General features: G+C 47.4%; 1 protein-coding gene across 1 annotated transcript in view; it reads right to left on the bottom strand.

Annotated features, from left to right (window-relative positions):
• Positions 1–26006, bottom strand: part of DNAH5 (dynein axonemal heavy chain 5) — a 226653-nt gene extending 200647 nt beyond the window's left edge. Inside the window, exon 1 of the mRNA XM_016152142.2 lies at positions 25925–26006. Coding sequence (XP_016007628.2) covers positions 25925–25936 — 12 coding nt within the window. The 5' untranslated portion in view covers positions 25937–26006. The remainder of the gene's footprint in view (positions 1–25924) is intronic.
• Between the last annotated feature and the right edge of the window lie 1635 nt (positions 26007–27641).

Below are 27641 nucleotides of genomic sequence, written 5' to 3'. Positions count from 1 at the left end.
AGCTGCCTCCCCTCAAAAAAAAAAAAAATAGTTTTAAAACTTTCCAGTGAAGTATGGTTTGTTGGTTTTGCCATCATGTCCATGAGTTAAAATTGTGAAGCAGAAGCTAAAAAAAAATGATGCATTAGTTTTCTGGAAGCCTCATTCGTCAAAATTCAAAAGAGAGGAAAGAGGAGAGGCAGGAGAAATCCCAAAGGAAGATACAAAAGATGATGTGTTTAGAGCAAATCATACACTAAACTGGAGAAAGAGGTGGGCTCCGTGCCAAACGCACATGGTCCAGACATGATTTCAAGTGGAAAGTGTTAAGAGCTGGGCACGTGAGCACTGGGAGAAGGGTCTTCCAAGAGAGAGTCCCAGGAAGCTCACTCTGACATCTCTTCTCATCCTCCTCCTGGTGACACGTCCACATTGTCCTGGTTTGGGGAAGCCACACCTCTGATCCTGGCTCGCCTGGACTGGTCGGTTGTGTGACTTTGATAAACCGCCAGCCACACGGGCTCCCTTTTCCCCATGAACTACGTGACGCTGGTGGCCAGACGGCCTTGCAGGTGCATTCCAGCCCTAGACCAAATGCACATCCTAAGTGAGTGACCTTTGCCATGTAGATCCCAAGCACACGACATCCTGAAAGTGATCACAACGCTCGGTTAACATGAATTCTCCATGTGCATCTTTAAAGAGGCGTACAAAACATTGGAAAAATTATGTCACTGGAATCATCTAAGATGAGGCTGATTACTTAACACTGCAGTGCTATGACACTTTTGATAATATTGTTCTCCCCATAGGATTTTTTTTCCATTCTCAATACCTGTATCTTAAACAAATGACGTCCCCTGGGCCACGATAATTATCCTTTGTGTTTAAAGTTGTCTTATTTTATAAGATGCTTCTCCCAAACCCAAACACAAAGCTCAGGGGCTCTGAACAAAGATAAGAAAATCGGATTTTAGGGGCAAACCACAAAGTTCATGACAGTAAGTCCTCCTAGCATCCTGCTTTGGGGGGCTGGCTGTTGAGTATAGTTATAATGTTTCATGTCGAACCCTCACAGGTTACGGTGCCTAGCTTAGTTATCCGAGTCACTCCTTATATAGAACGAAAATCTCAGCAAATACCACACACGACTGAGAAAAATAACACTTCTTTCATCAGAATTATGTTTGTAGTTATCATCCGAAGGACACTCAACTGCTTGAGAATGACCCTATGTCTTCATCACTTCTTTCAGAAATTCAAGGTCCCAATGGATATGTGACCAGTATTCATCACAGACTGAAGAGAACCTTATGAATGTGCTAATTTTTGCTTTGCGAAAGCAGCAGACCTGACCGATCTTTCCCCTTGTTACGTCTTAGTTGCTACTGCTCCACTTCGTACCCGGGAATTTTAAGGCATGATCTCTCCCAAATACAAAGCAACAAAAACGCCAACTCTCATCCCTCATTTTTGCCTCCGATTTAGTTAATCAGTGACCAACTGAGGAGTAAAATATGTTTCATTGCGTCAGTCACCGCCTGCGCCAAGACCTGGTCCCTGGTGCTGAAGACAGCCAGGAGCAGCGAGCCACTCCGAGCGAGCCCGCAGCTCGCTGCCGACTCCCGACAGTCACCTCCAGGCCGTCACATCCAGGACCAGGACCCTTGTTTCATCGGGCAGGCATTTTGAGGGCTATTATCACAGTTCTGCTTGTTTGTGTTAAACTAGGAAAGAAAAAAGTAGAGAGCTAGGTTCACCAGTAAACATAAACATTCTCACTTAACCTCTTTGCTTTTACTTCCTCTTTGCTTTGCTCTTGTGCTAAAATATCATGAAATAGTAAACTCAAAATCCTCTTCCTTTCCTATGGAAATATTTAAAGACAAAAATGAACCAAACACCATTCGGTATAATGTTAAGAATTATTAGTCAATTCACTCAAGAGGCATCTTCTAAAACCAACAGAGACTATCTCTAGCCGGGGTCTCTAACATCACTCCATCAGAAGAAGCACCTTAATCAGCCACCATGATAGAGAAACGCCCTAACTTATGAGATCTTAATTGTGAAAATCCCCATTTATCGTTATTTTTATCATATATACAAACCCATGAAAATAACCAACACATATTCATAAACACTGAAGGTTAGCTTAGCGCTCACACCCATGTTAAGGGGTCTGGCAGTAAAAGGAAATGCACTGATCTGTGACACAGAAAATTTTTTGATTACAAGAATGTGATCAGATACAGAAAATCTATTTATCTGAAGCAGTAATTCCTGGAAAGAATGTCTTCTCTCTTTGAAAAGCTTAAGGGTAGACTTGGGGAGACATCGATGAAGTTGTTTCCAGCCGGAACCAAGAATGATTTGATCACCTCAGAAAGAGAACGGTTAGCAGAAGGTCAGAGTTCAAGGGGAGGCTCTGATGCTTTGCTTTTGGTGACCTCTAACCCCCACCAACACCACTGCAAACTCTTAGAGGTCAGGGGTGGATCTGTGTCGCATCTGTATTTCTGGGCCTTTGTACTGTTCATTAAATGAATGAAGCAATCCCATCTATAACCTCATCCAGGAGCTAATTAGGTCTTTAAACCTCAAACTCACAAATGAGTTGCTCTGCTACTAACAAAGCAAAATTTATATTGCCAAGGAAGACAAAAATAATGTACCTATTGGTGCTTTCGATGTTTCACCTTTCTTAAAGACCATAATGTAACCTATCATAATGTCATTACCACCTACAGATTTCACCAGGCAATTCTCAAACACTGCTATTTCCTTCAACAGCAAAAATGGGAAATGATCCTTTCAGAGAGCAAACATAAACTCCATTACCACATAAACAATAAATCTGTTTTAATCCTGACAAAACTACATTATATAATGCTACGCAGACCAAACGTTCCTTCAAAGCTTCTTTAAGGATGACTTTCAATGCTTACTTTTTACCAAAACCAGCATCACAACTTTCCTGATAGAGACAAAAAGACACCCAACTAACACTAACGTATACACATGTTCCCTATCGTAAGTACATTTAACAATTGCATTATAAGGCGATACCTAGTTTCCTCTTCCTAACAAATGGCCGGCTTCCTGATTTTTCATCTATTACTAACTGTGACCCTGAAAACAGTTAACATTGAGCCTTGTGTTCAAAGGTAACCCTCAGGTAGATTCAAACATCCAAATGAGATGTTATAATTAATTAATTACGCATGTCAACTTTTGCTGACTGAAGTAAATTCTAAGTGGGGAACGTAAATGTGCTTAGATATGAGAACGTGAAAGCCAGGATAGGGCAAGGATATTGAAAATGTAGCATTTGCCTGGAGATTTAGTATTTGACATGAAAGTTAATCTGAACAATTATCTTCTTTGGACTGTTTTAACTTGTAGATATTATATCGTTGAAAATGTGGGAAGTTTCCTGTTTAATAGGAACCAAAGCAAACAAAGACCTTAAGGATAAAATCTGATGATATAATTCCTTTCCTCGGCAGTAAGAAAAGTAATTCCGTATTTTAGTTGAGATTTAAGAAGTTCTTAAGATTTGAAGAAAATGTTTTAGTATAGCTCATTAATCTCACCAAAACAACCATTATGCCTGTTGAGCTTCTCTGACACACCCAACACAGTATCGTTCAAGTATAAGGTATAAAGAGTTTATAACCTAGCAAAGGAGATAAAACTGCAAATTGTCAACAATAAAGTAAAGTATTAAGTTGTAAGCATCTATCGAGGCTGCTACAGCTCATGAGTCAATGCACGTAAAATGCACCCTCAGTAGGCAATAAGGTTTGAAAGAAAAGAACTTTCCATAAAACTCAGTTTTAAAATTAGTCTAAATCACTTAAATAAAGTAAGGGCAGTAGCACGCCTACACATTAAAGGGAAAATTAAACAGCTAAAAAAAAGTCTGCACTATTTTCCTTTCATAATAGTAGAAAATAAAGGAAAGGTATATTCTGTGGTAGATGTTCTAAAATTGAGCTAGAGCAGGTCAGGGAAAAATAGTTTCCCTCTGCTTTGCCACATTCCTCCTCCTCCTTCTCTAACGTTTGAATCTGCTCCAACAGAAGGTTCTAGAAGGACAGTGTCTCCTTGCTCCCCAGAAAACCACCCCGCACTTGGATCGCAGCCGCTTCCTGAGGGAGAGCCACCCCGCTTCTACTCCAGTTCCTCTCGCTCTCTCTCTCTCCCAACCTCCCCTTCAGCCTCGGCCTCCCTCCTTTCTCGTCCCAAAGCCTGAAGGGAAATCGTCTCTCATCCAAACCTCACGCATTCTCTTCCGGGTCATCACCTGCTTTCTTGCCATTCTGAGCATCGTTCTGAAACAAGCTCAGGATTGCGCAGCAACACCGAGGCCAAGGCGGGCCACAGGAGCACTGCTTGGCGAGCAAGGGTTTCCCTGCCAAACACTGGGAGGAAAAAAACGCATGCTTTTGACATAATAATAACAAGACATAACAATAACAAAAAAAAAAAAAAAAAAAAACAGAAAAATGAAAACGAAGGGGTTAATTCACTGAGTGAGGTAGAGCTGTAGCAGAAAGTCTACTGCTTTTCTAATCCGGAAAAGACCCAGAGCAGAAAACAGCCATCTCCTCAAAGAAAATGTCAGGCAATTACAAGTAAAAGAACTACAGTTGAAGGCAATTTTTCTCCAAACTGTTATCCCCATTGGAGAATTACATTTCTCTCTCTTATTTTTTCCTTCAAGAAAATTAATTAAATGCAAAACATTTTTAAGTCACAAAAACCTGTCCCGCAGAAAGTTTCCCAGTGGTGAGCTGTCGATTTAGAGTTTATTTTTCCTAATTAGTTCTACTCAACCCTAACAGAGATTAAATCTCATTAAAATCAGTTCGAAATTCTCACTTAAATATTAAAGTTTTATTCTAAAATGTAGAAGAAAGCAATGCCTAAAGAACAGGAAAAAGAAAAAAGAAAAAAGCCACCTGCTGCCCACTCCTACAAACCACCTCTCTGAGAAAGGACACCGGCCATTGTGCTCATTCTTGCCAATGACGGGGGGGCGGGCATCACGCCGACCCCTAAATGTACCTTCAGATCTGTCTGGAACACGCCTCCTCCTTCTGTGCCAAAGTCCCATCCACGTGCCAAGAACCTGCTCACATACCCCTTCCTCCACAGACCCCTTCCTGAATCTTCGCTGAAATCGTACTGCTCATCCTTTGAGTCTAATAGTTTTTATCCTGAATGAATAATTACATTTTTAGAAATATAATTTGTGCTAGAAGTCTTTTCAACGAGGGTTTTGAATATCGTGATGAGCACAGCATCTCACATAATAAGCGCTCATTAAATACATATCTCAAGTGATACATTGTTTAAAGCACCTGAATTGCACATGGTAATTAACCCAAAACGAACACCTCTGTTAAGTGACAGCTCTGTTTTCCAGCCCTCCTGAAGGTGTCCTTTTTCATGCCATCGTCGTCCTCATTTTTGCAGGGCGTCGTTTTTAATTTGATGCCATTGGTCGTGATCGTGGAGTTTGGGGCTTGTGGAGGAGTCATGGAGAAGTGTGAAAGGCGAATTCTAGCTCCCTGGATAAGTGTCCTGTTGCCTAGTCTGTGCCCCAGCTAAACAGAGGACGTATACCTGCTTTTTCAGTATTTCCAATCCCTCTGCTCGCCCAGACCGAAGTATGAGGTTTACAATGTGACCGACTCCCAGATTTTTCCTCGCACTGAAGTACCCACGCAGGTGCTCTCTATTATCATTTTACTGAGTGATTATCGAATAGGGCAGAATTGCGAACCATAATTTCATGAACTGAATTATTCATAAGAGTGAATTTCAATACCCTGAGCATCAACTTACCATTGCGCTGAGTCCGTCGGCTAAGGCCGACAAACATTTTCCTGATGGGGAATTGTTGTTGCAATATTATTTGTGGTGTGCAAATGTCAAATTGTTAAAGCTCCATTATTAACAATGGATCTATACACACCCGACGAGAGCTCTGTGCCTGCAACCCACAGGCTTAGATTTCAAAGGCTCTTTTTCCCTTTGCTCTGTGAAAAGAAACCCTCAGAATTCCAGGTACAAGGTTTATAGCATTTCAATCTCATGCCCTATAACATCTGACGTTTGGAGGTTAATAAAATGAGATTAATCCAGAGATACTACATGTTGGTTCTTTTCTTTTTTCCTTTCAAGCAAATACGCTTAATGATGCAGTCTGCGCGGGATGGACCCGGATTCTGCAGACAGGTGACCACGAGTGGAGGTTTGCTGCCACCATGCGGCTGGAAGTGTAACTACCCGTACCCACCGCCAGAAATACAAGCAAACTTAAGGAAACGCAAAACAAACCCGTCTCCTGAGTACATCAAGCCTTATCAATAATTTATATTTACTGTCTCAAATTTACAAAGAAGATAGAATAATGAAAAAATTATTGAGTGCCTTAGTGGAAGACAAGCCGAAGTCTCCCTTTTTATAATTCTAAACCATAAGAAACTTGCTATGTTCAAAAACTCTGTCTAGAAACTTTGCCTACTACTGTATCATATGAACCAAACTAAATAATGAAATAATTATAAAATACATCTCACTGCATGAAAGATGGCACGTTGAACACGTGAAAATTTTTAGATCTCTAAAGAAGTAAAACCTCCAAATATATATATATATATATATATATATATATAGTGCCACAATTTTGAATTCATTTTGAAATATTTTGAATAATCTTTAAGATCCTTAACCTCACTTAATTCTAATACTAATGGTTTTTTAATATAGTTTTTATTATAAAAATACACATTTACTATGGAAAACATAAAGATAAATATCACCATAATCTGAACACTATGAATATATATTCTTCATCTGATTTTTATGAGAAATGTTCTGGCTCCCATTTTCTTAAAATATATATATATATATTTGTACATATGTATGCATATACCTTTATTTTTAGTTTACAATCTATCGTGAAAGTTTCCTCAAATTGCTGAATATTCTTCAAAACCTAGCTTAATAGTTGCATATCACATTAACTAGATGGGCTTTATTTAGCCAATATTTTTACTTAACTGTAAGATTGGTTCCAAATTTCCACTATTATAAACAACACTATAATGAATACTTCTGTGTACAAATCCTTGTATAGATCTTTTTATTTCAAAATAAATTATTTTTTAGAGTTTGTACCTTGTGGTTCCCATGAGAAATTTATTTCATTTTTCATGTCTGCCTACAGATGAGAAATGGTACATCGCCATTACTACACTGCAGGTATAATTTGCAAGGCTTTGACAATGGTGAAGCTGAACATTTTAAAAATATTTACTGGAGATTTGTAGGGTTTTTTTTTTTGGTTTTTGTTTTTTGTTTTTTGTTTTTTTTTACTTTTGTGAATTATCTGTCACATGCCTTCCTATTTTTCTCTTGGTAATTTTCTTTCTATTGATGTGTAATTGCTCTTTTTTAAAACTGAATAAAGATACAGCATAAACACAGAAAATGAATAGCTGATTTAATATAACAATCACACAAAGTAGAATTAAATACAAAAGCCTTAAAGATTTGGACCAAGACAGGAATTTTATTTTTATAAAAGGTATAATCCATTGTAAGCAGATAGTAGGTATGTGCTGAAAAACAGTATTAAAATAAAATAAGGAAAACCTGTTAGAAATACAGGCAACATTAACAGAAAAACTATAATAAAAAGATGCTCAGATAAAATGTTTCGAGAGAAATATATTAAATCGTATTCTCTCCAGACAACGTTACTCTTTCATAGGCCACAGATGGCTAACGAAATTAATCGTGTATTAGAACACAAGAAAACTTGTTTTAAACTCCTTTAAATGAACCTGGCCCATTAAATGGAGGTAAATTTCAACGAGGATGGTGAAAAGTGACTTTGCCTGGCCCCAAACCACTCCAAGTCCTATGCATCCTCGAGAGCCCCTCGCCTGCCTCAAGGGCACCCTCAGGTCCGGGACCACAGTCAAGGTGGGGCTGAGTGGGGTTCGTCATCAATGGTGCTAAACTCCAAGTCTATCTCACAGTGACCCAGCGGATACACGAAACTCATCTTGTCGCCGGCGGACATGTGACTTCATCCTGTGGTCGTTTCCATGATGCCTAGGTGTATAAGGACAATAGATACCCTTGGCAAACGCCAGAACCCTCCATTTTCCAGGTGTGGATTCTTCTGGAACACCATCTCCCTATGAAAACAGAAGGCTGCACGGCCACCCTAGATGTGACAGGCGCAGGACGCAATCCCTACCGCGAATCCTTTTAACTCTCCCGTTCCGCCCGTACCTGGCTCAAGACAGATGCTCCTACCCCGAGGCTCCTCCATCTTGGCACTACAGATATTCGGATCTGGAAAATTCTTGCACTGTGAAATGTTTAGCAGCACCCTGGCCTCCGGCCATTAGATGCCAGTAGCACACCCTCCTTAGTTGTGACAAAGTCTCCAGACATTTGCAAACGTCCTCTGGGTGATAAAATCGTTCTTGGTTGGGAAGCGCTGAACGACAAGAATGAAGTAAGCTTAGCCAGGGGGCGACTCCGGTTACAGCTGCTGCTCCAGACAGCACTTCTTGGACGAGAAAGAAGCACGAGTCCTACTGAGCCCCTGGCTTTGGGAGGCGACAAAGCCATACCTGAGCGTACCGCTCCTGACACATACACAGGAACACATAAGGCTCCCGGCTCCGAGTGGAACCCAGGGCAAGATGCGGTTCCAGCTGGTGCCAGTCCTCCGACCCTCTGACCCAGCTCGACATCTCTGGGGCAAATGGGGCGCCGCATGGAGCCCGGAGAAGACAATCACAGCAGAGGGCCTTTGCCCATTTTAGAAATGACGCTTTTCTTTTTGCCAAACGCTCCCGCTCACCACCGGGCCCATAAGAAACTCCAAGCAACCGCGGTTCCCATCATGAGCTCACCGTTTTCTGACCCTACGAGTCGTAAATCTGGACTTTTGCAATGACTGCTCACGAGGCTGGTCCTGAAGTCGCAGGAAGCCCACATCCTCGGCGCACCTGCTTCTGTCTACGGCCACCGCTCTCCCAACCCCGGCCCGTGGCCCCTTGGGAGAGAGAGGTCACTTTCGCCTCTCCTCCTGTGTGCATCGTGCGATGCTTCTTCCGGTGTGCTCCCGCCCCTACAGCCCGAAAGGTTTGGAATCTTGCAAGATCGTCTTTTCCAGCTGCTTCACAGGACAGATTAGGAAATTGATACCTGGAGACAGTTTACTCACTTCCCCCACAGGATGGCAGCAGGTAGCGACTGGTAGGACGAGAACTCGGGGAAAGACTTGGTGTAAGATTCTCTGGTAAGAAGCGATTCTGCATCCTGCTTCCGCCCTTAACACTTGTCATACCCAGAGAAAGAAAATGTATCAATCCGCTGTATGTCACGTTATTAAACTTCTAGAAAAAGAGTAAGTTTGACTCCATAATGCGAAACTTTCTCATCAGTCCAGCTAGGTGGCTGCCCTAGCCGCTTTCGGCTTACAACAACCTTTATTCAAGACCAAGTTAATCATAAGCACACTTTGTCCTAGACTTTTCTTCAAAATGGACATAAAAGAATACATTAGAATTAAAGAGCATGCTTTGTGCAAGAAATTAAGGGTAAGCTACCTGGAGTTGTTGCCTTTTTTTTTTTTTTTTAAGGTATTAGTTCAGTTACAAAGAGTCAGTATCACATGATGAAGTGACTTCATCATTGACGAAAAAAAAAAAACATTTATAAGTTTCATACCAAATGTGCTTGGGTCTGATTATATAAAACTTCAAGGTATTTTCCGAAAAGAGTGATAATATTAAAATTCAAATGTTTTTTGCCTCAATTCCTTACCCTTAAACAAGTCACTAAGATATTTTTAGGCTTCTCCACAAGGTGGGGCTAGCCTCCAGGCAATTCTGTTGCTACGGCTGGATATATTAGTGTTTTTGGAAACTTTTTATTACAGCGTCTCTCACCTTAGTAGTCTTGATGAGATGGCTCACTGTAACTCCAGGAATCATTCATTAAGGTAAAGGACAAATATTTCTAGCAAACAAATAGTGCTGCGTCAATTGGTTGCTTATGGTGATCGCTTTGGTTAAATAAATGTTGAATACCTATGGTGTACCCCCTGAAACTAATATAATATTGTGCATTAGCTATATTTTAATGAAAATCTTGTTAAACAATATTTCTAGCACGACTGGAGAAGCTGTGACGTCTCCGCCTCTGCTCGCCCGTGCAATGGTCTTTAAACCATGGCTTACATCTGTGTCCCCCAGTTCTCGCTGGCAAAGCCGGTGTGAAGGGCATGGGAAGCAAAGCCCCTTCCGCCTCTGTCCCCAGTCATGGGCACCAGCTCAGTCCCGATCCCCATGGGAGAAAATGCTGCCACGAGTCAGAGGTCTTTAGAAGATGTCTATGAGCTGGGGAGAAGCAGGAAATCTCCTCGGGTCTATTTAGACGATGGTCAGTGGGAAAACATGGGGGAAACTCAGCAGCCTTCGCTGAGCGAGGCCTGTGTGCCAAAAAAAAAAAAAGCCTCTGCATGCCTAATCTCACTGGGACCCCATGACAAGCCGACAGGGCAGCTAGACTCACCCCGTCTTATAGAGAAGAAAGACCACAGCTTTAAGAAGCATCCCACTGTGGGCGGGGACCTGTCTGACTGCAAGGCTTCTTACTTTGCTTCCATACTGTGGTCAAGCAGATATTTGGGGCCCTCCTGAAAAAGCTGGGGCCCACGTTGCCATGGAGTCCTCAACAAAGTATCAGAGTCCTGGGACCAAAAGTAGTTTTAAAAATATATATTCTAATTATTGCCTGCACGTCTCCGAGAACGTTCAAGGGGATTCGATTCATACCCCATCTCAACATGTCTCAAAAGCCCCTTGCCTCTGCCCACCCCCAGCCCCTTCTCTCACAGCCCGGAGTTGTTCCAGGATTTCTCCAACGCAGACATTTCACAGCCTTCCTCCTTCCCTCTCGTCCCTCCCTGTCCCTCTCCTCCTCCTTGCCCTCCCCTGGCTCCAGCCACCCACACACACACACACCCCTTTGTCACTTGTAGAGCTCACTGCCAGAGACTGGCAGCTCCAAATTCTCCTTCGAGGGCGGAAGGGATCACCACAGATCACCCAGCCCAGGCCACATGGGATTCAAACACATCCGGACACATCTGGACATGCAGCATGAGCTGGGGAAGTCCTCAGGGAGGGTGACTCATGAGAGTTGAAATTACCTTCGGATTCGGGGGTGGGGGAGGCCTGTTCCTTTTCCCTTATTTTGGCCCAGGGAAAAGATAGAGCCACAGAGACCACACAGGCTCTCATGGGAGGACCCAGGGAGGGAAGACGAGAAAGGTGACACTTTCAGGCCCCAAACTGTGGCTCAGGACTGAGTCTCGTGAGCATCGCTGGCGACTGGGGGAGCACTGGGGGGGGGGGTGCAGCTGGAGACGCCTGGTGCTCGGGAGGAGAGGAGCGTGTCGGGCACACTCACGCACAGACACATCGGGGCTTCAGGTGTGGGGCAGCACCTGCCCACCAGCCAGGCTCCAAGAACCGAGAGCGATGCCTGGGTACCAGACGCCAGCACCTTTCACCGCTGCCGTGACGGTGAACGTTATACGTCGAGCCGGCTAGACACTGAGGCCAGATATTTGGTCAAACACTAGTCTAGCTGTCGTGGTGAAGACGCTTCTTAAGCGAGCTGAACATTTAAATCAGTAGACTCTGGGTAAAACAGACTCCCCTCCGCGACATGGGCCAGCCTCATCCAAGCAATCAAAGGCCTTGAGAAAAAAGAGGGAGGGATCCCGAGAAAGAGGGAACTGTGCCCCCCGCTGTCTTAGGGCTGCAGCTGCAGCACCAACTCTCCCCAGCGCCGAGTCTCCCGCCGGCCGATTTCAACCTTACCAAGTTCTACAATTGTGTGAGCCAATTCCTTAAAACAGGTTTCTCTTGGTGATAGATGACGGACGGATGGATGGATGGATGGATGGATGGATGGATGGATGGATGGATGGATGGATCAATCTCCTTTTGGTTCTGTTTCTTGGGAGAACCCTGACTAATACAACTACTGTCACCTGGTTCCAACCGCCAACCACGAGGACCTCGCTAGCCAGCCTCCTGGGACCTCCAGCGTCTCCCCCTTGCACTGAGTGCAAGCTGGCATCTTCTCAAAGGCCTCCAGGACCTCGACCCCGTCTGCGCACACCTCTGAGCCCCCTTCACCTCTCAGGCTCGTGTCCGAGCTCTCGTCTTTGCTCACGCCTTCCCGCCTCCTCGACCTCGGGCTCTGACGCCCCCTGCAGTGGTCCTCGCCGGTGTGTCCACGGGACCGGTGCCCGCACCTCCTGCAAGTCCTCCCCCAAACCTCGCCTTGATCATGGGGCGCTCCAGGAAATTGCGTTTAAAATTTCAATCGCCCCTCCTCACCCCCTACGTACGATACACACCGGGAGATCCTCGCCCTTCTCTCTTTGTTTTATATAGCGTGAATCATCTTCCGACATATTAATGAAATGCCCTTGTTTAATACTGCTGTGCATTGCCTCCCCTGACTGGAACGTGAGCGTCACCACGATGGGCTCTGGTTTCATTCGCCGACGAGAGCCTGACACGCGGCAGCTGCTCGACAGATGTGTGTGGAGAGAATGAACTCTCCCCACGGCCCCCTCCCCAGCCACCTCCCCTCTCAGCAACGTGCTCCTGAGCACAGTTTCCACCCACCACCTCCCACCGGCTTCCTCGTTCTCTGCTGCACGCACCCCGCACCGCGTCTGGGAGCCCCGTCTGGCTTTTGCCCCCTCGACTGCGTGGGAAGGGCTCCCTGAAGGCACCGGGACCTCCACGCGGCTCAGTCCAGCGGACGCTCTGTCCTCGTCTTCGCCTTCAGCTCTACCCGGCAGAGCTGATCCCATTACTTGACACGCTTCCTTCACGTGACCCAGCACTCCCCCTCTCCTGACTCTGCTCCGACCCGCTGGCTTCTCCTCCTGCCACCTCCCAAGCCTCCGAAGGTCAAGCTGTCCCCAGAGCACAGACTCCCCAGCTCCGGAACGTTCCTCTCGACCCCGGCCGGCCGTCAGCAGCCACTGCTGGTTCTCCGTGCAGACGTCCGACAGGCTTCGGCCTCAGCACGTCCGGAACCAGGTCCCAGTCCCCTCCAAGCCGGCTCCTCCCACTGGTCCCCCGCATCTGGAGGGAGGGCAGCTGGATCCTTCCAGGCGCTAAGTTGGAGAGCCTGGGAGTCATCCTTGACTCGGCTTTCTCCCGCCTCCTCTCTCCGCCGATCCACCGCAAACCCTATCAGCTCTGCTACGGAACACGTCGGAATCTGACCGCTTCTTAGCTCCACGCTGCGTTACCCCAGCCAAATCGTGACCACGGCGACCACGAACCAGAATCGCGCTTCTGAGGCGGAGGTCAAGCATGCTCTTCCTGCGTGGCCCTCCACGCTTCTCCTGCCCCGTCTCCCTCCTCCTCCCCTCCCCTCTGGGCACACCTCGCCCCTCGAGGCCGGCAGCAGGGCCTCCGCATGTGACGTCCCCGCTCCCTGGAACCCCGTTTGCCTGATAGCCACGTGGTTCTTTGCAGTCCTTCGGGACCCTGCTCCAGTGCCCCCTTGTCAGTGAGGGGGTTTCTGAGCGCCCCACAGGACGGCAGGCAGCCCCACCACCCCGGCCGCTCCCCTGCTTCACTGACGTCTGCCCGCTGGGCTCCTGGGCAGCTGGGGCGCCCCATGCCGTCCCACGGGAGTGGGAGGTGGGGGGCGCGGGGCTCGGTCTGTGGTGCTCGGTCTGTGGTGCTGGCTGCTGGGAGCTCAGCACCTGGAACAGCGCCCGGTTCACGGGCGGCACTCGGCAAACACGTGGCAAGAGAAAATCCAGACTCAGACGTTGGCGGTCTAGGAAACACGCTTCTGAGGAAAACTCATGACCTCTCTGGGGCCAGGACTGTGTCTTGCTCACACTCCGTCCTGGCCCCCAGCACCGTGCCTGGCTCAGAGTCAGCCAAATAAACGTCTGTGGAAGGTATCTGTGAGTAGATGGAGCCGCGGGCTAATTACCCCCCACCCTTCATCCTTCCATGTGGCGGGACTTCGGGCAGGTTCAAAGGCGTGAGATGAGCGGCTTTCTGACTTGGAAGGAGGAGAGAAGCTGACTGTGCTGGCTCCCTCCCCCACCTGCCCCCTGGGCGGCTGCCACCCCCTGCTGGCAGGGGCAGGGACGGTCAGAGACTGCAGACGGAAAGCCATGCACTCCGACCAGCTTATCACTACTAACGGACAAATGTTCACTGTCCATCGGCCTGATGTCTTGAACTCCTCCGTCCTTCTAAGTCAAGCAGGGAAAGGGAACGACTATTCCTCAGCCCCTCCCTCTCGAATTAGCTCTGTATTTTCTTTCTTCCTCCACCTCATCCCTCCCACTTCCTCAGGCTTCTTTCTGGCCTCTGGAAAAACAACCTCCATCTCCCGATTTTCCAAGAAGGGCACATCTGGAGTCTGAAGGTGAGGAATGGCCGGGGCAGTGGTCCCCGAAATGTTAGGCCTCGGGACCCCTTTACGCTCTTGGAAACTATCAGGGACCCAAAGCCTGTGGATATGTGGGTTATAGCTATTAACATTTACTGCATTCGAAATTCGAGCCGAGACGTGTGTAAAGCACAGGAAGACACAAGCGCACATGCCTTCGGCCACCACGGCGACGCCGCCGCATGTCACGGCAGCCACCGGAGGGCAACTCTGCAAGCAGGACGTCTTAGGGTACGTGCCAACACGGTTTTGACCTCGGATCCCCGGGAAGGATGCGCGTCCCCCCTCCCCCAGGGGTCCTGGTCCAGACACGGAGAACTTCTGGGCGATGGGAACGGGCGGAGTCCCCAGCTTCCTGCAGGAAACTGAGGACATGTGGCCGAACCCTGACATTATTTCCTGCCCTCGCTGCAGGCAAAGGGAGAGGCCTCAAGAATGACATCTACAAGGAAACCAGCTGCAGCACCACAACTACCCCAAGCCTGCTTCTGGCAGCATCAGAGGAACGGCCCCAAAGATGTCCAAACCTTAATCCTCAAGAACCTGTGAACACGTCGGGGGCGCGTGGCTAAGGGGAGTGAGTTGAGATTGTTAATTGGCTAACCTTAAAATAGGAAGAGTAGCCTGGATTCTCCAGGGGGCTCGCTGTGATCCTGAGAACCCCGAAAAGCGACGACAGCGGCAGGAGAGAAAGAAACGCAACTAAGGCAGAGCCATTGGAGAGACAGGACGTCGCCAGCGCTGAAACGCGCGTGAGCCAAGAACGCAGGCGCCTCTGGATGCTTGAAGGGGCAGATTCGCGCCTGGGGCCCCCAGAAAGGCGCGCAGCCCAGCCGACGCCTCGCTTTCGGCCCCGAGACCCCTGTCGGACCCCTGCCCGATAGAATCTTTAGGCAACAAACTTGCGGTGTTTTAAGCCACGAGGGTTGTGGTCGCTTGTTACGACAGCCGTAGGATGTTAACTCACCTGTTAGAGCTGTAAAGTCTGTGCGCACTGCACTCAAGGGACGCCCCGAGGCGCCCTGAAGGAGGGAATGCCTTCCTGTGGGCAGAGCTCGGCGGAAACGGGCCAAGCCACGACCTCACGGCCCTGGCCAGCCCGCACGGGAGGCCACGAGAACCCCTCCAGGAACGACTACTTTGCCTGGAGAGAAACGAACCCTGAGTGATGGAGCTCAGAAGGCGGTCGCTTGGAAACCAGAACCGAGAAACGCCGGTCACGCCCCCGAGCAGCCACTAGGGGGCGAGCTTGAACCGCTCGCTCGGTTCTCCACCCGGGTTCACAGCCTGAAGCCAGGTTGATGAGAGTCCGCTGCTCTTACCAACTAAAAACTACTTGGGACAATCGGACAATTTAAAAACTTTCTAAATTTAAAAAGTTGAACACTAGTTTTTTTTTATAAATACAATAATAAAAGGAGGATAAATTTAAACCACAGAGAGAGTTACTTGTCCTTTAGCTCTGGGTATTTCGTTAGCCCTGCTCCTCCAGCCTCTGAATCTTAAAGAGGGAGGCTTTTTATTAGTGTTTGATGAGGCCTTTGGTTCTGTTTTGCTTTACTTTGGAAGGGCATGTGAGTTTGCTGTGTAAACGAGGTGTTTTGAGAACCAAAAATGATCTCCTAGAACTGCATTTCTCAAATGAAGCCAGGGCAGTAAGGCAGGCTGTGTATTCAAGCCAGCCGGAGAAGGGGGGGGGGGGGAGGGGAGGCCATGCCGCCTGCAGGATGGGAGAAGCTAGGGTTGCTGCCAGCCCACATAGAAACAAAACCAAAACCACCCAAAGAAACTTTACAGCTTCACAAGAGATTCACAAAATAATCTACTGTTGAGCATACAATGGGATTCTACATAGCCATTATAACTTATGTTAAAGCATTTTTTATGAATTGATACATGTTTAAAATATGCGGCAAAATGAAAATAAATTCTGTAAAAAACATTTAGTAAAAAGCAAATTGCATGAACATGTACGTGGAAGACTATTGATAGTGATTACTTCTGTGACTGAGAGACTTAGAGATTGTTTTTATGATTTTTTTGCTTATTATTTTAATTAGTAGCACTACTCTCAACTAGGCTTCTTCTAAGCACTTTATAAATATCAACTTAATCTTCGCAAACGCCTGTGAAGTCACTACTATTATAATCCCCGTTTGTATAGATTAAAACGTTGACGCACAGAGAGATCAAGTTACCTATGGGAAGTCACACAGCTAATGAGTGGGGGAGCCAGGACTCAGGCCCAGGGAGTGTGGATCGAGATTCTTTGTTCTTAACAAAACAAGAGCAAAAATAAAGAAAAAGCAGGAAGGCAGGCAGGCAGGAAGGAAGGCAGGAAGGAAGGCAGGCAGGAAGGAAGGAAGGCAGGAAGGAAGGAAGGCAGGCAGGCAGGAAGGAAGGAAGGCAGGAAGGAAGGAAGGAAGGAAGGAAGGAAGGAAGGAAGGAAGGAAGGCAGGAAGGAAAGAAAACTGTGCGCCACAGAGAACAATGCCCATTTCTTTTTAAAAAATTTTTTTAAATTGCTTAATACCTCTAAAGCGGTATTATATAAGGATATCTGCTTTTTTTTTTTTTTAAGGAAAAGTATAAACTGAAAAATAGATAACCACTGAAATGGTTAGCTCCAAATAAAACACAGCAGTGCAGAAACATGCAAGTCGAATGTCTCACACACTGTAATTTTTCCCCACATGCGTCAGGCCGGCCGTTCCCCTCTCAGAGCACAGCAGGGGTGGAGGGGCTGCGTTGCCATCTCTACCCCGCAAGCCTGGACTTTGCCTCTGTAAAGCAAGCCTCGACCTGATAAATGTCATAACTTTTTTTTAACTAAGTAAAAGAAAACCAAATTGTAAAAAAAAAAAAAAAAAGGTGGGCGGGGGGGGGGGGGTGGTGCAAAGCCCAGGCTCAAAGACTGACGAGCCTTAAATACTAGTTCAAACTCCCTAAGCTCTGTCTTCTTCCAGACCAGGGGCTGCAGACGAATGAACGAGGTTCACGTCTGCAGCGAAAACAGACTGGCCAGCTCGACCAGATGCTGCTGTGCTTAGCGCTGTGGCGGGAAGGGGGGTGGGGGTGGTTAGGGGAGAGCGAGGAAGGAAAGGGGGGAAGAGGAGGTGGAAGGGGAGGAGAAGGGAACAGGAAGAAGCCTGGAAGAATGAGAGTGAGGAGGGGGGAGGCGGAAGGCAGGAGGGAGAGGGGCGTAACGCGGGTGCTCTTCGCTTTTCTGCGCTGCGGCTCACGCGGTGAGGAAGGGCGCACGAGCATGTGTCGAAACTCATGAAGCCGAACTACCTGGTGCTTTCTTTTCCTCTGGCCCTCCGCACAGACTTCAGGTCTCCACCCCCACTTGCAAAAGCGGCGACTGTGTCTTTATCCCTCCGAAACAAGGTCAGGATTACATTTTGTAAAGAGGTTTGAGTGTCATCTGTAACAAGCATTAAGCAAAAGCCTTTATTTCACCACAATATCCTCCGGTACACAAAGCAGGGTTTAACAGACTCTTTTTAAAAAGAAATCTTAACACGAACAAAGCGGGGACCGCTTAGGAGCTGGACACCTGAGCCCGAAAGCTGCGAAGTGGTGTCACGAACTCACTAAGAGCGAGACGAAGTTCATTTGCCAGGAAACGGTTATTTTTTCTAATAGTTTAACGCAAGATCAAATTGTTTTAAAATAACATTGTTCGCGTCACTGCAAATGCCAAGGCTTGTTGAAACGAGCTCTCGGCGCCACTGGACACAGTGCAGGTGGCCAGGTGCGCACACACAGGAGACGGGCTGAGCGGTCGCTGCTACCTGAGCTGCAGGAACACGAACGGCTGAGGTGAGCGGAGCTGGGCCCCTTGGAACTGCTTAGACGTCTTCAAAATCCCACCCAGCGTTCTGCCTGAAATGACTGGTCGCCCTCACCCCTCCCCCACAAGCATATTCATCCCACCGTGTCCCTCGGACCCCGACCAAAAAACTCTGCCAAATTCCCAGACTGCCCACGAAATTGCACACAGCACATTTAAGAAATTCGGAGGACTGAGATGAAGGTGAGGATGAAGGCAAGCCCACGACATCTCTTCGGAATCTTTGTATCACTGTTTTAAAAGAGCATTTGCTTCTCATCATTGCTCTTCAGCCTTGGACCAAAACGCTTAAAAATCTTTAGCTAATTTCTCTGCACTTACTAACTTACTAGTGATGTGCTGGGCCCTGTTTTACTCCGCTGTGGTTGCCAGGGACCTAAAAACTTGACTTGTTTAACCTAGAAAAATGGGGATTGTAAAAGTCTATTTCTAAGAAACTCCGCAGCAAGAATACACCTCGCATGCAGGATTCCCGTGCAGGGGTGCAATTGTCAGAGGACCCGCTAAGTTCCTGGCACTCCGCTCTCCTCTGGTGTCATTTCCCTATTCCAAAAGGGGATCAAGAAGGCAGGAATACGTCATTAGCCATTTTCAAATCCCTATAATGAAATTTAAAATGTCGCCTCACGGGGCATATATTTGCACACGGTTATTACCAAGAATTCGAATCCTCAAGGAGAAACGTACCCAGCCTCTCCGCTCCTGAACCGGCGATCCCCACGGAGGCTTCTAGGTGCCGACCCAGTTACGAACACCTTCATTACCCCAGAAACACCAGAGTTCTTTTTTGAGAAGTGGCGATCTATTTCTGTCACTCATTAACGCCCTCAAAGCGTATAAAAGCTCATGAAGGGGCAATGGGAAATCACAAACACAGGGCGCGACTGCCGTCCTCAATGAACAGCCGGTGGGCACCCCCTTTTTCCTTTAGAGGTGCCTGTCTACACCCGCTTAGCTTTAAACTGGAGGATCTAGAATTCCATCAAAGGTAAATTAGGCCCCAAAGTCATGAAGTTAGAGAACAAATGTAATTATGATGCAGATGCTACGACCCGTTCAGAAGTAAAGTTTAATACGCTGTGTTTTTATTGCTCTAAATTTTCTCTTTGAGCAGGTGGAACATATTTTAAAGGTAAAAAGTGACTAGGAGGAATTCATTTTTTAAGTTTCTAGTTCTATACAGGCTTGGAGAAAGGATACTGAATATCCAAGTCTTTTAAGATTAACTTTCTCAGCAAAAGAAAACCGAATATTCTACCCACTCTGTTATCAACTGTAGAATGTAGATGACATAGAATTTAGTCTCATGAAGAAACTATTCGGTCAATAAACACTTTTACTCGCCTCATAGTTTCAGCATGGGGCTACACGTAAACATAGACATCCCCCCTAAGAGCATAGGGCATAAATAAAATGAATCATATCATCCATCAAAAAATGTTATATAGCATGAGCGTGATTATAAAAAGCTCCGCTGAACAGACAGTCCTGGAATCATCTTCGCTAATTTACGGTCACCCTGTGCGACGAGATAGCCATTGGTCGGTCAGCTGTGATGCGCCAGGGTCTCGAGCTGCGGATGACCCTGCAGCTCGGAGGCGGGAAGGGCTGGGGCCGCCGTGCGCAGCTCCGCACACGGCTCGGACTCTGGGACACGACGCGGTGGCTCGCGAATGCAGCGGACCCCTCAGAGGCCAGAAGGCGGAGACGACTTCCAAACGCACTGTGAGCACCCCCACGGTCAGGTGCACGCTCATCCCTCGTCCGCGGAAGGCCCAGCTCCATCTCCGGGCATCCCCCAACCCCCACCCCCGCTTCCTCCCGAGCACGCCTCCATCCGCTCTCCACCCTTCACCTACCCACCCCCGCAGGCGGGGCAGTGGACTTGCTCTTAGCCCTTCTCCTGGGTTGTTCTGGCTCTGTCCTCAAGTCTCGTCTCCTAGCTCTAGTGACTTAAGTGAAGTTTGTTTGTTTGTCCTAAAGGCAATTTCCTTCCTCAAAAGGAATTCTGCCATTGGGATTGTTAATTATCTACATTGACCTGCCTGGAAAAGTACTGCCATCGGTTCTATAGTAGGTGAAAGAGTAGCATACGTTGAAGAAATAGAGACCATTACAATCATGACTTTAAACAAAAGCAAAATAATTACACCAAGAAGAACAAAGACGAAAGAGTCGAATCCTGTTATCAAATGACTCATGACACATTGCAGATAAGGACGGACACCTACCAGGCACAATTGTGTGAAGCCCCCTATGATGCGGAAAATAAGGTTGCCCTATTCAGTGACCAGATTCATCGTCACTGCTCTAGAGGGCCCATGGGTGTGAGCCTCCACTTAGACACTCATGTGGAAAAGGAACTGTAACCTGCTTGGACAGCGGTGACCTCGACTTCACCGGGCTCTGCCGTTTCGCCCCAAGACAGCTGCTCGCCTACCTCGTCTGTCTGCCGCGTGACCACATTTGCCCATAAATGACATCCATCTACCTGAGTGGCTAGCTGTTCCCTTCCTGAGGCTCACCTGGGACAGCTGCACAGGTTCACTGCCAGCAGCTTCTGTCCATCACAGATGAGTGACAGCAGACCTGCATCAATGCAGGCAGACGACCACAGTCCGGGAGTCCCCAGGTGCGAGCCTGTCACCAGACAGGACTCGAGGGGCTTCTGGGTGCCCATGGGAGGCCCCATCCCCCGGATCTTCTCTGTAGTGTCATGCCATGATAACCACAAGCATCTTGTGCCGAGGCGCTTTCCGTTGTAACTCGTTCAGGGTTTTTCAGCAGCGTTTGCCATTCTTGTCTTCCCAATGAGGTGGTTCTCGTCTAGCCTCGATGTTCTCATCTGTAAGCAACTACCTCACTGGGCTATACCTGGAATTAATTGAGATCATTTGTGCAAACTGTGTAGCATAGTGGATTTGTTTGCCCAGGCTGCCTTAACACAATACCACAGACTGAGTGGCTTCAAGCACAGACACCGGTTTTCTCACAGTGAAGAGTCTCGAAGCCCAAGACCAAGGTGTCGGCAGGCTTGGTTTCTTCTGTGGCCTCTCTCAGCTTGCACGTGGCCTGTGTCCTCACAAGGTCACCCCTTGGTCTCTGCGTGTCCGTGCCCTAATCTCCTCTTATAAGGACACCGGTTATATTGGATTAGGGACCACATACTTGACCTCATTTGACCTTATACCATTTTAGAGGCTCTATCTCCAAACACAGCTACATTTGGAGTTGCTGGGGTTAGGATTTCAACATCCAGATTTGGGGAAATGCAATTCAGCCCACAATATGTGGTGAGCCCTTCCGCTGTGACACTTTTCAAAACCTTCCTTGATACGTATCTAAACCTGTCGGATATAGCGATGTCTTCTTTACTAAATTCTAAGCGCTGTGAGCCCACAGAAGGCCTTTTTCCTCCTCTCGGTGATGACCTTCAGGGCCCTGTCTGGTCACCAGCCACCTCTGCAGCACCATTTCCTGCCTCCTTCTGCCCCGGCCCCCTTTCCGCACCGGCCACGGGCCTCAGGCCTCCACAGAGGTGACCCCTGGCGGAGGGCTCTGCTCCCTCGGCTCCCAAAGTTCCCAGTCCACATGCAGTTCTGGGCGTTTATACGACTCTCTCCTGGGTAACGCGGCCAGAGTCAGCGCTGACCACTTCCTCTGGGCTTGGCCTTGCTTTTTCTCTTCATTATGAACAATAACAAGGACATTTCAGGACACCGATGCATCACAAACTCTTTGATTCTTGTCCCAAAATAGGCTAAACTAGGTTCAGAAGTGGACCGCACAGCATTCAGCACTCTGAGAGTAAAATCTTTTCTTCTTCCCAATGTCCAAGCGTTCCATGAAAGTTCACGGCCACTCCAATGGGGGTGGACGCAGGGGGCTTTGCCCACATCCCACGGCCAAGTCCTGCTGGCTGGACCTGACCCTGAGGCTGCTTCCAAACAGAAGGACATTCTGACTCTGCGTATCACCTCCCGGGGAAGGACACTGGCCCACAGGAATGCAGTCATAATTCTATGACCCCATCTGGGGGAGGCACATGGCAGGCCTCTAAATGGACTTATGGAAATAGCGTGACCTCTGGGCAGATGCCTCACGGGCACATGACGGGCATGACACGTTCTCTCTCCTTCCTCACCATCTCTCTCCATCTCCTGCAAGACGGGCCCACGGGTCTTACTCTAAGGCACTCAAAAGCGGCAGGCAATGGTGCCAATGTATTCGTCCTATCTGGTCCCCAGATAAGGTCATCACCGAGAGAAGAACAAGGACTTCCTGTAAGGAAAGGGGGCAAATGTCATCAGTTGTGTAGTGAGTGTTAGGGGAGCATCAGCACTGTAAAAGGTCATTTAAGAAAGGCACTCAATACATATTGTGGAAGGAAGAAAGGAAGAGAGAGAGGGAGGGAGGGAGGGAGGGAGGGAGGGAGGGAGGGAGGGAGGAAGGAGAGGAAGGAAGGAAGGAAGGAAGGAAGGAAGGAAGGAAGGAAGGAAGGAAGGAAGGAAGGAAGGAAGGAGAGAGGGAAGGAGAGAGGAAGGAAGGGGGAGGAGAGAAAGAAGAGATGAAGAAAGGAAAGGGAGAAAAAATGGAGGAAAGCAGAAAGCTCGTACTTCCCAGGGCTCTTCCACAGCACTTGAAACACAGTAGGCACTTAGATAAGTGTTTACTGAATCGAACTGAACTGCTCCAAGATCTTCTACTACCATCGTTCCTACCTGAGCTTCTAGAACTTTCTCTAAAGAGGAGAAAACACTAAACAAAAGCATTCATTCAGTGAATTCCACAACAGAGCGAACCACAAGGGGGACCTAGCAAGGGGGTGGGCCTGTCCCTGCGAGGAAGGGACAAGCTGATCCAAACAGCATCTTCAACGCTGGGCTCCCGGCAGGAGGGTAACTCAACACCGATCTGGGAAATCAAAGTGCCCCAGGTGAGCAGTGACTCTTGAGTTTAAGCTACTGGTTTTTACTCACAAACAGAGTAGGTGTGAGCGGTTGTTCCGCCCTTTTCTTGTTTGTTCAAGTAAGGTCACAATAAGCAAAGCCCTCGGCAAACAGCAGAGAGGTATAAGTAAACAGCCGCGAAACTCAGTGCCAGGAAAGAGTTTAGCATGACTAAAGGAGAAAATGTAACAGGTAAACTTCCTGCTAACATTTCCTGTGCAGTGGGAACCAATTCCTCGAAATATGCACCCTCTCAGCGGCCTTTCCGGATGCTGACACCAGCCTCAGACATGAGAAAAATGGGGTCGCAGGCCCTCCCGGGAGCACTTCAAGCTCTGCAGAGGTCAGAGCTCACAGATGCAACTTTCTGTATGCTTTGGTATCTAATTGTTTTCCTAAATGATGTGACCACAGAGACCTGTATTTGCAGCATTCATGGTAAATAGTGATGGCCGCTAACTAAAATCCTGTTCACATGAGCCCCGGGCAATGACGATGGTTAGGAAAAGGATGCTGTGCGGAAAAGAGAACGAAGCTAGACCTTCGTTTCATTCGTGTAGCTCCTCACTGATCTGGACTGCTCACTCACCACCTGCCGTTCCCAATTCACGTAAAATCGTGGCTGTCACTCAGCCGAGGGAGACAGCATGAGCTGCAAAATAGTTTGTTTACAAGGATGCGACCCGGTGTATGAAAAACAGGAAATATTTACCAAAGGATGTTCAGTTTGTCTTAGAAGAAAGTAGGGTAAATACTTAGGGAGCACGAATCTCTTTAATTTTTTCTAACTACAAATTTTACATTTATGTATAATTTGTGATACCATAATACCTATGGTTTTATTCAATCATTTATATTTAAATATATACATGTTTATCTATTTATCATGTGTATATTCATTATGGAAAATCTTTAATAAAAGAAAAAACAAAAAAAATCAAATCTCCTTTAATGCCACCAGTCAGAGATAGCAAGTTTCCAAATTTGGTGTATTATTCTGTTTTCTATACATATTTACATAAATTTTCTGTGTCCATAGAATTGGAACGATATTGCGTTAGTGGCCTACCTTTTCATGTATTAATTATGAACATTTTCCCACATTATTAAACATTCTTCAATAACTTTTTTTGACTTCTGCAAATTCAGTAGGTAAAAAGAGCTATATCAATTAAACGTCCTAGAATACCGCTGAGGTTAAACAAGAGACCTTTGATCGTTTAATTCTTTAACTTCAACTCGAACAGACCAAGGGAAAAGCAGAGGAAAAGAGCACAGCACTGAACTCTTAAAGCATAATCGATAAAACAAGAACGTGGCATTAAGCGAATAGCCATGTTTTATATCCTTATAGGGTAAAACCTGACAAAGTTTTAAATTAAGACGTACAATAGGCATTGGTTTACTGGTATCAGAAGTTGCAAAGCCACCCGTCATTTCAAGGTCACCATTTTCAAATGGGGAGAGGTCACTACTAAGAATTGTCTTAAGGAAACACAAAATAGATATGTTGGAAATTCTTACGACATAAATTATATGAAAATAAGAACGTCAATATGCCGACCATAACAAGATGTTCACTAGAATAAAACAGCAAGATAAATATCCACAGAGAGGAGGAAAATGTTGAAGTAGTACATGAGTTCTATAAAATGTTTTCATATAAATTTGCATTTATTGAATCATGACGGTGCGTATTTTATTGATTCGCATTATGAATTCCTATAGTTATACGACTATAGTGTCGCTAAGTGAAAAAAATATAACAGACAATGTCCCTCCCTGAAGGTAAATGCTAAAACAAATACCTGGATCTTTTTTTTCCGTTCCGCAATATTCATTTTTAAAGACACAGACAGACAGACTGAGAGAGAGAGAGAGAGAGAGAGAGAGAGAGAGAGAGAGAGAGAGAGAGAGAGAGAGAGAGAGAGAGAGAGAGAGAGCGCGCTAGCAACACCAAATGAAGCGAAAGCTGATTTCAACGCTCAGAGGAGCTTCCAGCTGCTTCTCACCGGCCCTGCGCCAAGGCAATGTAAAAGACTTAAAGGAAACTACCCGTGGGGCGCACCATCGCCGTCCCTCTCTCCAGGGGAACTGAACATTTGCTTTTGTCCAAACCCACGCGCTAATGAGAGCGAGAGACGGCCAACGCACCTGACACAAAAGCGCCCTGCGCCCCACCTAATATCTCTGATGCCCCTTACGGGACACGGGGTTGCTCGGGGCCACGTCGCTGAGCATCAGAGGCCCTACCGCAGCCAGAAGAAGAGGGAAAACCGAGTTGAAGAGAAAGGGGAGCGGTAGCTCCTGACCCTCGCTTTTGTATTTTGTGGGTGTCCTGGGACATGGCCGACCACCACCCCCACCTGGGGAAACAACCTGCAAAACTCAAAACCCGGCAACTTCCGCCCTACGAGCTGCTGAAAGCGCTTGCAGGCCCCAGGCGCTGAAGTTGCATCCCAGACCCGAAGTCCGCCGCGGGAACCCCGAGGGGCCCGGGCGCCCCGCGCCTCCGCGGCCGCGCATGCGCCGCGCGGCCAGGCGGGGCGTGGGCGCCGCGGGGGCCGAGCGCGCACAGTACCGGCTTGTCCATGGCGCTGCGCTGCGGCGCCCGGCGCGGACAGGCGGGGTGCCCGGCCGGCCGCCTCGCCGTCCTCCACCCGGCCGCTCCCCCGCGTCCGCTGCGGCTGCACGTCGCCGCGCTCGCGCGCCTGTTTGCGGCTCGCGCGGTTGCCTTGGCGACGAGCAGGGCTCCGCCCGCGCCCGGCGCCCGCCCCCGGCTCCCCGCGCTCCCGCGCGTCCGCGGGTCCCCGCGCCCGCAGCCACCTGCCGCGCCGCGCGCTGGGGCCGGGCTCCCGAGGCCGGATGCCTGTTCTCGCCTGTTCTCCGGCTTTCGGTGAGAGCTCAGCAGAATGGTATTTCTAGCACCAGCCAAGTCCACTTATGTCGCATTTGTTTCAACGCGGGATGTTAGACGTGTTTGGCTTGAGGAGAAAAAAATCAAAATGGAATTTCGAATGTTTCAACTGTAATTCGCGCATCTTCCCACCGTCTTGACTCAGGCTCGGGCTACTCTCACCGCTTCCCCGTCAGCCTAGGACTCAATGGAAATGTTTAACCTCGAGTTTTAACCTGGAGGCGACAAAGATAATTTCTTAAATACCGTCTACCTGTCAGAGCAATAGCTGCTTTGGCATGTGTGAAGTTCCCAGGATCTTTGCCGTATATGACTTTCCAGAGGAGAATAGACGCATTTCATATCCGCAAACACTCCTCTCTCGTGGGGACTGGGACTGTCCATCAGAAAGAAGTATCTGTGCCACGCCAGTAAGTGTATGTATGTCCTAGGAGCCTCATTCTAAAAAGAGCCAGGTAAAATTAATTTTATTATGTTTAAGCCAATAAATTCAAAATAGTACTTCAACATAGTATCCCTATAAAAATTATTCGCGAGATATTTTACATCCTTTTATATACTTACTCCTAGAAATCTTATGTGTATATGACACTAATAGCCCATTTCAGTGTGGACTAGGCACATTTTAAATGCTCGATGGCCGATGTGGCACCGGTGGCTACCACATTAGACAGTGTAGGTCTACCGGATTGAAAGTTCTAGGAAGACCAGCTCCAGATCATATCGGGAGCAGAGGAGTACATCTGCTCATAAGGGCTACCGAACACGATGAACTCTTGAACAAGTGTTCGAATTCTTACAAGGAAAAAAAAAAATCTGTAATCAGTATAAACTCTAATCGCTCTTCAGAAACCAGTGAAATCAGAAATGACTTTTTTTCTGATGTTCTATTTTTTATTAATAATAAATATTTTCAGAGCATTTTTAAGTTCACAGCCAAACGGAGTGGTGAGAAATGACATTATAACTGTCTGACTTTGCAGGCATTCGCGAAACTTTGCCCACAAAGGGCACCTTCGCCACGTGCTGCTCTGCATGCCAGCCTGCAGAGAACGCTGACCCGGCCCTCAGGCTCGCTGGGTTCCATCTGCCGCTGCCCACTCAGGGACTGCACAGTGTCACCCTCCTGTCTCTCCTATTAGCACGTTGTCAGTTAATTGTACATCCTTATAATCACCTAAAAAGAGCTTAGAACCAGGTCCTCAAGAAAAGAGTTATTATTTTAACGGAGGTGAAAACTGAGCTTGGCCAGGGCTGACAGCCCAGGGAGAAGAGGTCCGAGAAAGGGAAATTAGAGCTGGCACTTTTCTAGATGATTATTGTGCATTCACTTGTTTTATCTTAAAACATCCTGTACACTTGGCCATGACCACCTGGCCCC

The sequence above is a fragment of the Rousettus aegyptiacus genome, unplaced genomic scaffold (assembly GCF_014176215.1).
Source record: "Rousettus aegyptiacus isolate mRouAeg1 unplaced genomic scaffold, mRouAeg1.p scaffold_m13_p_8, whole genome shotgun sequence".
NCBI lineage: Eukaryota > Metazoa > Chordata > Mammalia > Chiroptera > Pteropodidae > Rousettus > Rousettus aegyptiacus.
Note: the sequence above shows the minus strand (reverse complement) of the source record. Positions and strands in the feature narration are given on the sequence as shown.